This window comes from Chrysochloris asiatica, unplaced genomic scaffold (genome assembly GCF_000296735.1).
Source record: "Chrysochloris asiatica unplaced genomic scaffold, ChrAsi1.0 scaffold00244, whole genome shotgun sequence".
NCBI classification, from domain to species: domain Eukaryota; kingdom Metazoa; phylum Chordata; class Mammalia; order Afrosoricida; family Chrysochloridae; genus Chrysochloris; species Chrysochloris asiatica.
In genome coordinates, this window is record NW_006408762.1 from 605,981 (window position 1) to 623,458 (window position 17,478).

The following is a 17,478-nucleotide window of genomic DNA, read 5'->3' on the forward strand; positions in this document are numbered from 1 at the left end:
TAGACCTGAACTTTCACAGTGTTATGAGGATACTGCACATAGCCCAGGTTTGCATCAAGATCCCAGATGTAAATCACAAAGGGTTTTTTGACTCCTTCTCTATCTCAGTGACAGTGGCTGATGCTGTGTGGATCTGATCTGGAAGAAGGAGGTACAGGAAGCTACTCTGCCACAGTATGACCTATAGAATTTTGACCACTTCTACAGGTTTGAATTGCAAGGTTAGTGGCACAAACTCATCAGCCACTCCTAGGAAATCCTATACAGGGTCACTATGAGTTAGAACTGACTAGATAGCACTTAACAACAACAACAACAACAACATAGATTTGAATGTCAAATTAGTATACATTTCTTAAAGCAATCCAATATGGTGTATTGAACAATTCCATTTTTTTTTTTTTTCTATCAATAGAATTTAGGACAAATTGACTCTCAGTTAGTCATTGTCTTCATAGGGACTTGTGCTCCAGTTTTCTAGACAACCTCTTTGCGGACATTTCACTTTCCAAGACAGGTTTTTCTGTACAAGGCTTTGGTAAAAGGATGTTAGAGCAAGTGAATGTGGTCCTAAAAGATCCATTAGACTGGAAAAATATTGAAGGGTTTTTTGGTAAAAGTTGATTCCTTTCACCTCTCCACTATAGTAAATAAGTCTTTTTGCTATCAAAGTTGGGTTACCAGGAGACAAAAAGTGACTAACCCAGCAGGGTTGGGCTGCAAGTGTCCTTTGTAATTCAGGAATGGTGACTGGTCAGTCTTGAAGCAGGACAGAAGCCCTTCTGACATTTCCAATAGAGTTGGAAGCCAAATATTAGCCTGAGCATAGAGTTAACTATTTTTTAAAGAAATTTATTATTACATCTTATAACAGGACAATTCAATAGACATTTTTGCAATAATGGAAATGTTCTGTATTTGCACTATCCAATGCAGTAGCCACTAGCCATATTGTTGTTAAGTGCCATCGAGTTGGTTCCGAATCATAGCGACTCTGTATAAAGTTTCTGAAGAGTGACTGGTATGCTTGAACCACCAACCTTTTAGTCCAGTGCATTAACCCACAGTGCCACACCAGGACTTCCTTGAAATGTTGCAAGTAAGGAAGTGGATTTTTAATTTGATCAAATTTTATTTAAATTTAAGTAGACTGTTATAACTAATGTCTGTCATATGGAACAGCACTGTTGCAGACTATATGGTGGTAGGGGTGGTTATGTGCTGTAGAGTCAGTTCTGACTCATAGTGACCCTGTATTGGGTTTCAAGGCTGTAAATCTTTATGGGAGCAGAAAGCCTTATCTTTCTCCCACGGAACCACTGGTAGTTTTGAACTACTGACCATACGAGTAGCAGCCCGACTCATAACCACGACATTACCAGAGCTGCTTGTTGCAGACTATATAGAAGATCAATAAAGACATTATTCATTAACTGCTATGTATATTTCATTATCACCTTGAGCATTTAAAAAATAATTTAAAGCTACTGTCATTATACATAAAATAAGTATAACATAGCTGAATCTTGTCCTTAGATTTTTTTCAACTGATGTAAAACTTTAGTCTTTCTTTGCTTGTCTTATTAAAAATTCAGGAAAATACATAAAAAAAAAAACTAAATATATAAACATTAAATACTTTTTTTTTTTTTTTAAACTAAACTAGCATTGTCTTTTTATCCTAGATGTATTAAAGTCCTGGATACAGTTAACAGTGCCTGAAACTCAAGAATGTCAGAGCATTTATTTGTATTTTTCATATGCTATTATATAGTCTAGTTTTCCCTTATATAATATTGTAATAATAGTAGTATTAATAATAATGGTAAACTAGACCATATAATAATATATTAAACTCTAATAAGAACTTGGGAGTCTTGGTGTAGTGTTGCAGGTTAATGTGCTGGACTGCAAAGTTGGTTTGAACTGCAAGGTCAGTTGTTCAAGCTCACCAGCCAATCCTCAGAAACCCTATAAAGGGTCACTATGAGCTGGAACCGACTTGACATGTCTTAACAACAACAACAATAAGACCATGAGTCTTGGTGTGGCACAATAGGATAAACTCTGGACCTCAAGGTTGGTTTGAACTGCAAGGTCGGCGATTCAAACTCACCATCTGCTCCCCAGAACCCCTATACTGTGTCCCTGTGAGTCAGAACCAACTTGACAGCACCTAACAACAATAAGACCATAGGGAGCAGGATGGCTCTGTCGGATAAGCACTGGACTGCAAACCACAAGGTCAGCCGTTCAAGCCTACCAGGCACCACCAGGGAGAAAGATGAGGCTTTCTGTTCTCGAAAATATTTACAGCCTCTGAAGCCCTGTACATGTTGGATATGAGTTGGAACTGAGTCAACAGCACAACAACTATATCAATAATATCAACACTCATTGAAATTAAAATTGAAAAATTATATTGGAGAAAACTGATTAATTTGCATTTCTGAAATCCAGCCTTAAATTTCATAATAAGCATTTATTTCTACCACTAAAGCATAGTATTCTTCTGCATCTGAGTAAAATTATAAGTAAGTCTCAAAATAATTCACAAGTTTGTAGAAATATCTCTGTGCAATTCATAAGAGAAAAATGATTGATATATTTGGATTATACAAGATATTATATAATACTTTGGTATATAAATATGATCCAGAATACATTTATAAACCACCATATGTTCTATCAGTCCCAGAAAACTGATATCTTTAAATAGTGTCTAATTTTTAGACACTGGTATACCAAACTATAAACAAAATATTCAGATATTCTCATTTTCTTTTATGATAGAACACACGAATACATGATAATAACTGATCCTTGCCACATCAGTAACTTTTCTTTCAAAAATATAGTGGAGGAGGTGGGGATTGATGGCAGATAGGGTAGAGGTGCAGTGAAGTTTTCTGTCAGTAATACCATAGAATACCAGGCAAAGCAGTTTCAGGACAGAGTTCCATAACTCTGAACCACATATCTAGGAACATTTAAAAATTTGAAGTCTTATAACTAGTGGAACTTGTAGTGGAAGTAAAAAAATCTTGTACTTTAGATTTTGCTGGGCTCAGCGGCCTGGAGCTGACAGCTAGGGCAGGACCAAATGGCAAGACCAAGCAGGAGAGCAAGCAGACCAGCCAAGGAATAACACTGCGAGAACCTCAGAGCAAAGGTACACAATATACATGGACGGTTTTGCTTTGTTCTGATTTTAAGTTTTTTGGTATCTGTTCATTGCCCCTCCTACTGTTTGCGAACCACCATTCTGGTGAATGGGGGGGTTGTGCCTGAGTGAGTGGACACCCCCCACCTCCACCAATGGTGGGTTCTTCTGCCACGCATGTGCACAGATACTCTCAGCATTTAAAGGTACAAGCTTCTCAAAACGGCCACAGCCGGCACTGAACTGTTTACTAATAGGGAAAAGGAAAGAACAAGGGGTGTAGAGAGGGAGAGAGAGTTTAAAAACAAAACAGGCCGAAAAACACCATAACAACCAACAGTGGCATCTTGAAATATAGCAGGCAGCCTTCAAGGCAAGAAGCTGAAAGAAGATATTGAAATCATACTCATATTAGGCTATACATTTTTCTTTTTCCCCTTCTCTCACTCCTTTCACTTTTCTGTAATTATAGACTACAGTATCCAATCTAGTTTTTTTTTAGTTCTTATTTTTTGGTGCAATCTCTCCCTATATTACCCAAGAAGAGACAGCAATTGCTGCCATATAGTTAAGCTAGAATCACACCCTATAAAACCCCACAACCTAGGCAAAAAGCAATGCTAACTGCAATACACCAGGGAGGCAGACAACACCTGTGAAAATTACTCTGAGTTAAGCAACAAGAAAAGTGAAAAGGGAAGCCAGCATCCTGTTCACATCTACCTGGAAGCAATCAGAAAGCATAAAAAATACCAAAATACACACCCATCTAAGTATTAAGGACACAGATAACACCTGAATATGCACAAAGAACAGAAACAGATGACCATATCAGCACATATCCAGAAATAAGATAAAATATCTGAGTCAAATGATCTAGAGGTAAACTTGGACTACGTTCTGGTAGGAAGGCAGTCCTTAGAAATGCCTGAGAAGGAGTTCAGAAGAAATGATTATAAAATGTCTCAAAACGCTTTACAATGGAGTTGAGAAAAATAAGGAAGAAGTCAGGAAAGTGCTACAGGAACAATCAAATAAGATAGATACAGCATTGGAAACAATTCAAAACCTACAGAAAGATGTCCAGACAATCAATAATACAATATTAGAAGAACAAGCAGGAAAAAGGATAAAAAACATCTGAAGAAGTTTTAAGATTCATGTTGAACAACGTGAAGAGGAATAAAGTAAGAATTATTGGCATTCCAGAACAGGAAGAATCACACAAGTCCACAGTGGAAATAGTTAAGAACTGCTATAAGAAAATTTCCCTAACATCCTGAAAAGTGAAGAGATAAACATTCAAGAAGTTCAATGAACCCCAGGAAGAATAGACCCCAAAGGAAAATCACCAAGACATATCATAATCAAGCTCTCCAAAATCAAAGGTAAGGACACACTCCTGAAAGCAGCTAGGGAAAAGCAAATCATTACATACAAAGGCAAGCAAGTCAGGATAAGCTCAGATCTCTCAGCAAAAACCATGCAAGCAAAAAGGCAATGGGGAGACATATATAAAACCCTGAAAGGAAAAAACTGTCAGCCAAGAATACTTTATCCAGCAAAGCTATCAATCAAATACGAAGGTTTAATCAAAACATTCCAGGATAAACAGAAGCTAAGAGATTTTTCCAAAGGCAATCCTGTGCAATAAAACATCATAAAGGAAGTTCTGTAGACTGAACCAACAAGAACAGACAACAACCAGAGATTGACATACATGGCAGAACCTGCCAGAATTAAATTGATAAAGGAAAGTGCCAGGAACAGAACAAAACTATAAGAACAAACTCAGAGACTCTGGGAGGTCAGTATATGATCAAAACAATTACAGTGTTGTAAAAGGAGGTAAACACCTATGAACAGAGATCCAGATGGTGACAAGGACAGGCAGATTACAGGATAAAATAGACTGCACTAAATGGAGGGAAAAGTTAATGGACTGTAAGGTAACCTCAGAGAAAATTAACATTTCAAAACATACCAAGAAAATGAAAATCCAAGAACATGGAAACATTAAAACTATGAGGAAACTCACAACAAAGAACACAAAAAGCATGAACTCAGCACAGGAAGACACACAGAACTAAGAAAGTAGCAACACCACACACACACAAACAACACAACAAAAACAAAATGGCAGCAATTAACCCATACCTATCAATAATTACACAGAATGTAAACGGATTAAATGCACCAGTTAAGAGAATGGATAAGAAAACAAGGTCCTTCAATATGCTGTGTGCAAGAGACACATCTTACACATTGAGACAAAAACAGATTAAAAGTCAAAGGATGGGAAAAAACGAACAGGAGTGGCAGTACTAATCTCTGATAAAATAAACTTTAAGGCAAAACCCAGCATAATAGATAAAGATTGACATTATCTCATGATTAAAGGGACAATTGAACAAGATGAAATAACCATAATAAATATCTGTGCTCCCAATGAAAGAGCTCCAAAATATATAAAACAAACTCTAATTGATGGACTCAAGTGTGGCGGAGGTAGTGAGGTTGGCCCATGATCGGACATTGTTTCTTTCTGCTGTGCATGGGGTTGCTATGAGTCGGTTCTGACTCGATGGCACCTAACAACAACAACAATTGAAAACTTATCTGCATCAAAAGACTTCACCAGAAGAGTAAAAAAGGGAACCCATAGAACGATTAAAAATCTTTTGCAATGACACATCAGACAAGGGACTAATATCAAAATATATAGGAAACTATGACACCTCTATAATCAAAAGACAAATCACCCAGTTAAAAAATAGGCACAGGACATGAACAGACACTTCACCAAGGAGGAGATCCAGGCAGCCAACAAACATATGAAGAAATGTTCACGATCACTAGCCATTAGAAAGATGCAAATCAAAACAACAATGACATATCATCTCACACCAGCAATAACAGCAAAGATCAAAAAAGTAGAGGGCAATAAATGCTGGCAAAGATGTGGAGAGACTGTGACTCTCCTGCATTGCTGGTGGGATTGCAAAATGATCCAGCCACTCTGGAAAGCAATATGGTGGTTCCTCTGAAGGTTGGAAATAGAAATACCATATGATCCAGCAATTTCTCTACTTGGTATTTACCCACAAGAAATATGAGCTATAAAATGAGTAGATATATGCACACCAATGTTCATTGCAGCACTATTTACAATAGTGAAAAGATGGAGACAGCCTAAGTGCTCTACATATACATAATGGAATATTATGCTACCTTGAAGAACAACAAGGAGATGTAAGCTGTCACATAACATGGATGAACCTTTAGAACATTAGGCTGAGTGAAATTAGTCAGTCACAAAAGGAGAAATACTTTATAGGACCACTACTGTAAAGGAGTAAGAAAAATAAGCCATACTAAAGGAGGGGGGATTCTTTGCTTGTTCCCCCAATGTGGGGATGGGGTGAGGAGAGGGAGTGGAAGGTGGAGCACAGGGTAGGGAATAGAAATAAGATAGTTTAGGTGCTGGGGAGGGGGCGCAATACACAAGTAGGGGGAGGGGGATGGAAGAACAAGGTGGATGGGAAAACAATTAGGCAGGTTTGCATGGGCTATGTGGAACACAGGTAAATAATGATGTATGCACAACCTTGGGACAACAGGGCTCTCGGATACAGGGATTGAGAAATGGTTGGAATGGGCAAAAGGGGGGGAAATATTGTCAAGATGCTTGGCTGTCTTTTGAATCTTGGTTTCCCATGCATATCATTGTAAGATAGACCCTTGAGGGGTGAGAAAGGAATAGCCAGAAATATCACCATGGAAAGCTTGTAAGTCCATATTCTGCCTATAACTGATTGGAATACCTAAAATGGGGCTACAACGTGCCCAGTGAAGGAGGCTTCCTGCAGAGCCTCTGCATTACATAATACCATAGGCGAATCCTGATCCCCATCTAAAATCTTCTGAGGTGGGAAATTTTCACTTGAAACAACAAGTAGACCAGCCTGGAGTAGCTAGAAGAACAGAAGATGCTTCGAGTAAGAACTACCAGAAGGAAAGGACAAGCAGACCAGCCTGGAGCAGCTAGAAGAATGGAAAATACTTCTTGAAAGGAAGACCAACAGGAAAAATACAAAACAATAATGGCAGTCCAACTGACTACTACAAGAACAAACAAGTAGTTCGACCAGGAGACATCAAGGCAAGTGGTCGGGTCCCCTCAGGGCAAACCCCCTTCCAAGACTAAGACTCAATGGGAATACACGAGCAGACACGTTCTCTGACTGGTGACCACCTTGGTCACCGATAATGGGAAGTGAGGAAAAAAACAGCAATTAAACTCTGAACTAAGCCCTACAACGTTATATAGACTCCTGTGAACCCAGGTGGAGACCTGGTTGGCCAGCAGTTTGGCAATACCTGAGTACTCCTGGGCCCAGAGTCAGTGACATAGCCACAGAGGACTAGAGTGGAGAATTAAGCATCCAGCTAGTAAAAAGAGAGGGCATATGCACAAGAACATCCACTCTTGCAGATAATACCCACTTGATCTGGCTTCAATGACTGGATGATCAGAGCTCAACTAGAAGAAGAAAAATGAGGGGAAAAAAAGTGTAATCTGATACAATTTGATGAACCTGACCTACACCTATGGATGCAGTAACTCAAAAGAGGTAAGAAATCTTTACAGTGAGGATCATTCCCACCCGCTCAGTACACAGGGTAGACTTGGACATTGGCTACCCAAAATTGGGGAGCTACAATGGCTGCAAGTGACTGGCTTACAAGCTTTCAAGGGGAAGCCTGTATCCAGAGGGCATAGAAGAAGGCAGAATCTCCACTGAGTAGTATCCAATCTGTCTGGGGGTGGGGGGGACTGATGAAAGCAGATGGGAATAGCACTTATTTGGTATAAAAGTGAATGATTACAATCAAGACTGACTGTGAGGGTTGGGAATGTAAACGTAGTGGTTTTGTAGCAAAAGGAAGGAAGTGATTAACTTTGCAGGCCAGGAGCGGAGACCCCTGGAACCATTAAGGGAGAAGAGGGGAGTGTGGGACCCTACCTAGAGAAACAGTGATGCCAGAGATGGAATTAGAGATGAAGACTAGGAGAGATTGAGTGGGTGGGAACTCTAGAACCAGAGAGGGAGACATGCTGTGTGCTGACAACTGGGAGGCAGGCTTTTGGGGTGTACCCTTTGGTTCTTTGATGATGCATGGAGGGGATTGTAACTATGGCAATGTAATGATATATGATAGGATGAATGTAAAGTTAATGTTCTCCCGTGTTAAACTATCACACAATTCATAATAAAACTATTAAAAAAATGTATTGGAGAATTAGCACACACATATTCATAAAACATTCATATAATAGAAATAGGAATTCCAAAATCTTCTTGTGATCTTTTCTTCTCACCCTCTAGTACTTTTGTATCTTAATATTTTTTGTTGAAATCTTACAACTCACACTGTATGGGACTGCCCCCAACAGCCAGTCAACAGTACTCCTCAATCAGCTTACAGGATCAGCTTCTATCTACATAGAGGTTATCTTATTGGAGTTCAGAGATGGGATGATTGTTTTTCAAAATTCTCATTTTGTCACCCCATGGGCATGAAGAGAAATTAGCTACATTTTACTACTCAACATTTCAGCACATCAGTTTCAAAAACATGTAATGTTACATTGAGGGGATTGTAATCAATGAGATGACACAAAATGTGTGTGATTTGTGGAATGTAAAACTGATGATCTGCTCTGTAAACCTCCACCCAAGTCACAATAACATTTTTTAAAAAGTTAATTATTTTTTGTTGTTACATCAAGATAATTTCCGTTTTAATTGTTCTTAAACAAAAACATGAAAACCTTGTAATTTAAGCAAGTTTATATTTCTGAGCATTTATTAGACATTGTAGATATACTAGTGTGGTGCAGTAGTATAAGCACAGGACTGCAAGGTCACTTACAACCACAAGGTTCTTGTTTCAAACTCACCAGCGGCTCCTTGGAAACCCTATACATGGTCACTATGAGTCAGAACAAACTCTACAGCACTTAACAACAACAGTACATGTGTTAGATTCCTGGTGTGGCACTGTACGTTAAGTACTGGACTGCTAACCACAGAATCGGTTCAAATACACCAGCTCCTCAGAAATCCTATACAGAATTGCTATAATGATACTTAATAACAAATACACATGTTAATACGTTGGATACATATTTCATACTTGATGCTTTTGGTAGTGAAACAGCATCTTAGCCAACTGAAATCTACAGAAACAATGTAAATCCTTTGGAGTAACCATGAATGCATCCACTTACTATACCTTCACTTACATGAAATTTGGTGACATTTATTTATAAAATTCTGTATACTTCTTCCTTTGGAAAACTTTAATAGTGTAAATAATGAGATACATTTATTACTATAAAATGCTACAACCTGAAATGGTACAGACCATCTTCTAGCACAACCCTCTAATTTTACAAATGCCTAGAGAAATTAAGTGGTAACTTGCATGTGGTTACAATTTTACTTATAGGTTGAGCTGGGATTTAGAACCCAAGTCTTGCACTTATTTTTGAGCTGATCCTAGAGCTTAATGACAGCAAAAATTGGTCTCATTTCATAATTACATTGCTAAAATATGTCTCATTCTGTTTTCTAGGGTCAAAGTATATTTGGTCTCGATGTCATTGAAACACCAGAAGGAGACAAGATGCCACAATTGATTGTTCAAAAGGAGTTAGATAGGGAAGAGAAAGATACATATGTGATGAAAGTGAAGGTTGAAGATGGTGGCTTTCCTCAAAGATCTAGTACTGCTATTTTGCAAGTAAGTGTTGCTGATACAAATGATAATCGCCCAGTCTTCAAGGAGAAGGACATTGAAGTCAGTATACCAGAAAATGCTCCTGTAGGTTCTTCAGTCACACAGCTCCATGCCACAGATGCCGACATAGGTGAAAATGCTAAGATTCACTTCTATTTCAGCAATCTAGTCTCCAACATTGCCATGAGACTATTTCACCTCAACACTACTACTGGACTTATCACAATAAAAGAACCACTGGATAGGGAAGAATCCCCAAACCACAAGTTACTTGTTTTGGCAAGTGATGGTGGATCAATGCCAGCAAGGGCAATGGTGCTAGTAAATGTTACAGATGTGAATGATAATGTACCATCCATTGATATAAGATACATCATCAATCCAATCAATGGCACTGTGGTTCTTTCAGAAAATGCTCCACTCAACACCAAAATTGCCCTTATTACTGTGACAGATAAGGATGCTGACCATAATGGAAGGGTGACATGCTTCACAGATCATGAAGTCCCTTTCAGATTAAGGCCAGTATTCAGTAATCAGTTCCTCCTGGAGACTGCTGCTTATCTTGACTATGAGGCTACACGAGAATATGCCATTAAATTACTGGCCGCAGATGCTGGCAAACCTCCTTTGAATCAATCATCCATGCTTCTAGTCAGAGTGAAAGATGAAAATGACAATGTACCTGTTTTTACTCAGCCTTTCATAAGTCTTTCTGTTCCTGAAAATAACTCTCCTGGCACCCAACTGACAAAAATAAGTGCAACAGATGCAGATAGTGGGCATAATGCTGAGATCAATTACCTCTTAGGTGTGGATGCTCCAACTGAATTCAACCTGGATCATCGTACAGGTATTCTGACTGCAGTGAAGAAACTGGATAGGGAAAAACAGGAAAAATATTATTTCACAGTTCTGGCAAAGGATAATGGGATGCCACCCTTGGTGGCTAATGCCACAGTCTTAGTGACCGTTCTTGATCAGAACGACAACAGCCCAATTTTTACTCACAATGAATATAATTTCTATGTCCCTGAAAACCTTCCAATACATGGCACAGTAGGACTAATCACTGTAACTGATCCTGATTATGGAGAAAATTCTGCAGTCACTCTCTCCATTTTAGATATAAATGATGATTTTACCATTGATCCACAGACTGGTGTCATCCGGCCAAATATTTCATTTGATAGAGAAAAACAAGAATCCTATACTTTCTATGTAAAGGCTGAGGATGGTGGTAGGGTATCGCAATCTTCAACTGCCAAAGTGACCATAAATGTGGTTGATGTTAATGATAACAAACCAGTTTTTGTTATTCCTTCTACCAATTACTCCTTTGAACTGGTTCTACCATCCACTGATCCAGGAACAGTGGTCTTCAAAGTAGTTGCTGTTGACAGTGACACTGGCCTGAATGCAGAGCTTCGTTACAGTATTGTAGGAGGGAATACAAAAGGTCTGTTTATAATTGATCAAACAACTGGCAACATTACATTGAAGGAGAAATGTGTTGTTTCTGATTTTGGTTTACACAGACTGATAATCCAAGCTAAAGATTTAGGACAACCTGATTCTCTCTTCAATATCATAATAGTTAATCTATTCATGAATGAGTCAGTGACCAATGCTACGCTGTTACATGAACTGGTGCACAAAAACATTGAAAAACCAGTGACCCAAAATATTGAGACAACTGATGCATCTTCACCAACCAGTGACTATGTCAAGATCATGGTTGCTATTGTTGCTGGCACCATAACTGTCGTCTTAATAATATTTATCACTGCTGTAGTAAGATGTCGCCAGTCCCCACACCTTAAAGCTGCCCAGAAAAACAAGCAGAATTCAGAATGGGTTACTCCAAATCCGGAAAATAGACAGATGATAATGATGAAGAAAAAGAAGAAGAAGAAAAAACATACCCCTAAGAACCTGCTGCTTAACTTTGTCACTATTGAAGAAACTAAGACAAATGATGTTGACACTGATGGAAATAGTGTCACACTAGACCTTCCCATTGAACTGGAAGAGCAAGCCATGGGCACCTATAACTGGGGAGCTACACCTATTACTTTTAAGCCTGATAGCCCTGATTTGGCCCACCATTACAAATCTGCTTCTCCACAGCCTGCCTTCCAAATCCAGCCTGAGACTCCTCTCAATTCGAAGCATCACATAATCCAGGAACTGCCTCTTGATAATACGTTTGTGGCCTGCGATTCCATCTCCAAATGTTCCTCCAGCAGTTCTGATCCTTACAGCATTTCTGAATGCAGCTATCCAGTGACAACCTTTAAGACCCCTGTCTCTGTACACACCAGACCGGTAGGTAATCCAAGTTTTTGAGATTTTTGTAACTTTATTTATGATTTTAATTTGAAGTAAAGCTTTTTAGAATCTGTTGAGTTCAATAGAGAACAGGAGGTTATATTTTAAAGAATTATCCAAATAGATACTTGAATTCTTTTAGTTTTGGTAGAAAATCAAAGTAGAATGACTGAAGATTTAGGAAAATTGGGTGTTGAATGATGATTATAATAGGAGCAGTTTTGTCTGTAGATGGCATATGATCCTTTTTCCTAGAGAATATACTGGAAAATCTAAATCAAAGATGGTTATAATCTGGTCCTCAGTCAATACCTTTATGGGCATTAGTTTCAGAAAGTCTGGGCTAGGTGCAGCTCAGTAATTGTTTTCATTATCTGGTGACTATCTTTTAATACTAATGATGTTGAGAATTCCAGATTCACATAGAAAAAATCTGTGTCTACTCAAAGTGTCTAAATAGCATCAAGGGATCAGCTTACCCCCAAACCTCCAATGCCCACACAAAGAAAAACAGTGTCATTTTCAAGTTAGGAACCCATCATCATTTTTGTTTATAAAATTTATCTTAATTCATATAATACAACAAGAATGGAATAAGAAAAAGTGCTTTTCGTTCTCCTTCTCAAGACAGAGAATGAAATAAATATACATATATAATAGAGCCCTTATTAATTATGGATATCTGTCTACATATTTGCATATTTATGCAAGTTTCTTAGAGCCCTTCAGCAGGCATTCTTATGAGATAATAACCAGAGAAAAAAGAAATATGTTTGCTTTATATAATGGTCATGAAGGAAAATATGGGCAAATTAAGACAGGAAAAATTGGGGCAAAATAATAAAATCAATTTAAGAAAATGAACGTTTGCACAGTGATTTTTATCTGTATTCCATGAGGAAAATGAAAAAGAAAAAAATTATTGAATAATAAATAAATAATTTAATTTTGGTTGTTTTCTTAATGAAGTCAAGTGATGGAATTTATCTACACTTTTATTCTCTTGAAATCATGCCACCTGTTGATTTTATTATTGTGTATGTGTCTTAATCTCAATTATTTAGGCTTAAAAAAATACTAGCAATGTGAAAGTCAAAATAGGTTTCCTCTCACCGAAAGATGTTGTTGTTAAGTGCGGTTGACTCATAGTGACCTTGTATAGGGTTTCCAAACAGCAGCTGGTAGGTTTGAACTGCTGACCTTGTGGTTTAAAGTCCAGTGGTGATACTACAGCTCCATACCAGAAGTCCCAACAAATGATACAGACAGTATAAAAGTCTATCTGGGGTCAAGACAAGAATGAAAATAGTTCACCAAAGGTTTAGAAATGACTTTCAGAACCAAGGACATTCAAATATATGCATAGTTAAATTATTTAATGATATTAACTTTTCTTTGTGTGTTTAAACACAATGCATGTAATAGCCTAACTAATTTATGATAGCAATTTGACTGTAAGAGGTCTATAATTAATGCTATTGCAAACGGCAAAATAGAACCTTGTTACTTGTGTGGAGGATTTCTGTTAATGCTTTACACGAGATTACAAGACATTGTTTACCCCTAAAATTCGGATGAAACCCATGTTCCCCAGCCTAGGTAGATAAGTGACAAACTTAATAGATGCATAACATCTCCTCAGGGTGTATTTTTGCTTACATGTAACCATTCAAAAGAGCACTCTAATTACATAATTCTTACCGTTATTTTTCTGAGTACTGGATATTTGAGGTAAAGAAATTGAGATAAAAGCATCCTTTATGTTTAACACTTAATGTGTGTTGTGTATCCTAATACAACTATCTGCAGTGCTAACTATGTGAACAGTTTAAAAAATAGTATACAAAGAATGGGGTTTGTGAATTACATTTGCAGATCATCATTTTTAATGGATTGGTTCATGAAGCTAGTTAAACAGCAAAATTTAGTTGCAACTATTTTATAAAAAGAAGTTTTATGAGCTATGTATTCTTTACTGTAACATATCAGTATGTAGTAAGCAACACATGGATGAAAAGTCATTTAAATATTTAATAACTATTTTATTCTTTTAGTTTCTTCACATTTTATAATACTTAAAAATTCAATAAAGTCAATAGCTTTTCATGATGGCATTTGGTATTATTTAGCTAAGAGACTTTGTCCTAAACACTTCACAAATGGCCTCACGAAATCATGAGGACAATATGAAAAATAAATGCTAATATGAATAAATTTTTATTTATTTTTAGTCTTTTCAACTTAAAAGATTATTTTAGAATCAGTGGGTTGGTTCTAAGATGACTTAGTCAAATGTTTCATATCTTAAAAAATAAGCAAATATTGGATTTTATGTCATTGGTTCATAATTCTTTCATATTTACTACTATCTTCTGAAAATAAATTGGTGAATTTAAACACATTAATATGATACTAAAAATAATTTGAACCTTTATATTTCATGCTACTTTTGCAATGTTCTTCACCTTTTCTGTATACACTTCCATTTGTGATTAATTCCAGAAGAGGCATCTTATATTCCCTGACTTTGCAGAATGCTAACAAGATAAGTAATCACTGAAAAAGACACTGTATATTTAAAATTTTAAATACAGTAGGTGTCTTCTTTTTAAAGAAACATCATACAAAATGGAGAAAATATTATCCAATACAATACAAATCAGTTGTTCTCTAAGGGAATTCTGACAGTGGGAGAAAATATTACTGTTACTAGAAGGCAGAAATATTCCAATCAATATTATGCAAAGTGAGCAATGTATTTTTGAGAAGATGGTTTAAACTGCTGTTTATAGTTTATCCAAATGAATAGAAATATGAACGTGGAGAAATAAAGTAGTTTTAAGTAGGCTTTAAGATATAAGGAGGTTTATCAGAAATTTTATTTTTTAGAAACAGAAAATACTTTTCTGTAGATTTTTTTTCCCCTGACTTTAGCGCCCTGAAGTGGGGGATGGAGGAGGGAAGAGCATTTATTAAATTCTTGGATGTATATATTTCATGAAGCCATCTATACGTGGGGATATGATACTCTTTTTGGTGTAAATTTCTATACTTATTTTAGAAGGCATTTTTGTGCATATTGTACTAGAAATGAGAAACATAAGATTTAAGAAAATTAATCTATAGATTTCCTTTTATGAACACCTTTAGTGTTTCAGAAAAAGCAGATATCATTTGGTTGGTTGGTTGTTGTTGTTATGTGCCGTGGAGTCAGTTCCGACTCATAGCGACCCTGCCTAGGTTTTCCGAGGTTGTAAATCTTTACTGGAGCAGAAAGCCTCATCTTTCTCCCGCGGAATAGCTGGTAGTTTCGAACTGCTGACCTTGCGGCTCGCAACCTGATTCGTAACCACTACGCTACCAGAGTTCTTTGTTTGGTATGACCCTAGACATACCATAAATATAGTTTTTTTTTTTTTTAATAAATTTTGATAATTATAAACAAAATATACTTCCAAAATGAAATCTTGCTTACAACAGCAAGTCTTTATAAAGACTATGAAGGTTATACATTTGAAACATAGAGAAGAAAGTAAAACTGAAAGTACCATTTGTTTAAAGTATCCTTTTTAGGTGGCCTTTTATGTACCAGTCATAGTCATGGATATATATTTTGAAGAACTTCATTTAAAAAAGAATCCTTGAACATTTCTATAATTGGAGTTGTAATAGTATTGTAATTGCAGAAATGGGCATATAAAGAACAGTGGAAGATTGGGTTGCTTATAAGATACACATGTATGTAACTATGCTGTAAGTATTGTGTCTGGATCCAAAATGGTTACAGCAGACAGAGTTAGCTTGGAGAATAGGATTAGCATTCACCTTAGTTAAATTATGTAACATTAATTCTATGCATCTATTTTTTTTGTAATGTGAATTTTAGCCATGTAACATACTTGGCAACTAAGACTCCTACAACACAATCATTGATTTTGATAACATGTTATTTTTCTTGTCCTAGACTGATTCCAGGACATCAACTATTGAAATCTGCAGTGAGATATAACTTTCTAGGAACAACATAATTTCATTCCCCTTCCAAAAAAAGATTACAATGATTTGTGATTTCAAAATTTGACTAAGATATGTGATATGAATTTTCTATTATGAAAGCAACCAAAACAAAACCACTTTAAAATGAATTTCCCATTAAATCTTATGATTACTTTAGATGGTATCTGGCAATTAAAATGTAAAATCTATGGAAGAAACAATGCAGTTTTAAAAATCAAACAGTTTTGTCATGCTGTTTCTCTGTTTGCTTGCTCTGAATGGCAACAACTGTGATGTTGTATAATATGCACTTATATACTGTCCTGGTATATGCAATATTAATATATCAAACATGAAAAATGGAGTTACTTGCCCTGTCTGATTGATGAAGAGTTAAACATCATCTCCGGGGTTTTGAAATGAAGCTGAACTATCCATGCTATCTTTCTGAAAGGTATACAGGGCAAGATATTTTTTTTTAAGACTCAAAATTTTAATAAATACAAGCCAAAAAACTTCAATTCATTTTCATGAAAATGTTAACTACTATAGTGTTGTTAAGAAATGACTATAATTAGTTGTCACTCTGTTTAAAAGTTGGATAACATTAAAATAATCTTATTGGGGTTTTTTATGTTGATTGTAGTCATTTGTTCCACTTGCATCATTAAAATTTATTTTTGTTGTAATCATGTTTCTGGTTGTTTTGTTTTTTTTAAAAATAAATACTGAAATAGGTTTTTTTCTAATTTTTTATCTATGAAAAGAAGAATGTAAAGTTCTTTATACTCCCTCATATTTTGAAAACATTTGATGTTTCTTAAATTATGAAGTAAAACTCTAATCATTAGGGTAAGAAACAAGGATTTAGGTAAGATTTTTTTTAAAGATTACATCTTAATTTTAAAAACTGCCTAAGGTACTAGATTTCCATCTAAATAGATCTGTTTTATTTCTCTAGCATTGAATTACTATGCATATTTTATTGTATTGAATAATTTGCCATTTAAAATTAACTCTCTTCACAGTATATAGATTAACTTATTTTCTGTACAAATGAATGCATTTCTTTAATTGGGAATGCATTATATTTTATTTAGACAAGTATGGTGTGTTCCAATTTTAAACTATAATCCTTAGCTATTTATGCCTTACTAACATTCGCTATGGGTCGAAACTGA

General features: G+C 36.2%; 1 protein-coding gene across 1 annotated transcript in view; it reads left to right on the top strand.

The window, feature by feature from the left end:
• The window catches only part of LOC102834381 (protocadherin-11 X-linked-like), a 124,424-nt gene extending 107,823 nt beyond the window's left edge, over positions 1-16,601 (top strand). Inside the window, exons 2-3 of the mRNA XM_006873510.1 lie at positions 9,806-12,298; positions 16,266-16,601. Of these exons, the coding sequence (XP_006873572.1) occupies positions 9,806-12,298; positions 16,266-16,310 (2,538 nt within the window). The 3' untranslated portion in view covers positions 16,311-16,601. The remainder of the gene's footprint in view (positions 1-9,805; positions 12,299-16,265) is intronic.
• The last annotated feature ends 877 nt before the right edge of the window (positions 16,602-17,478 follow it).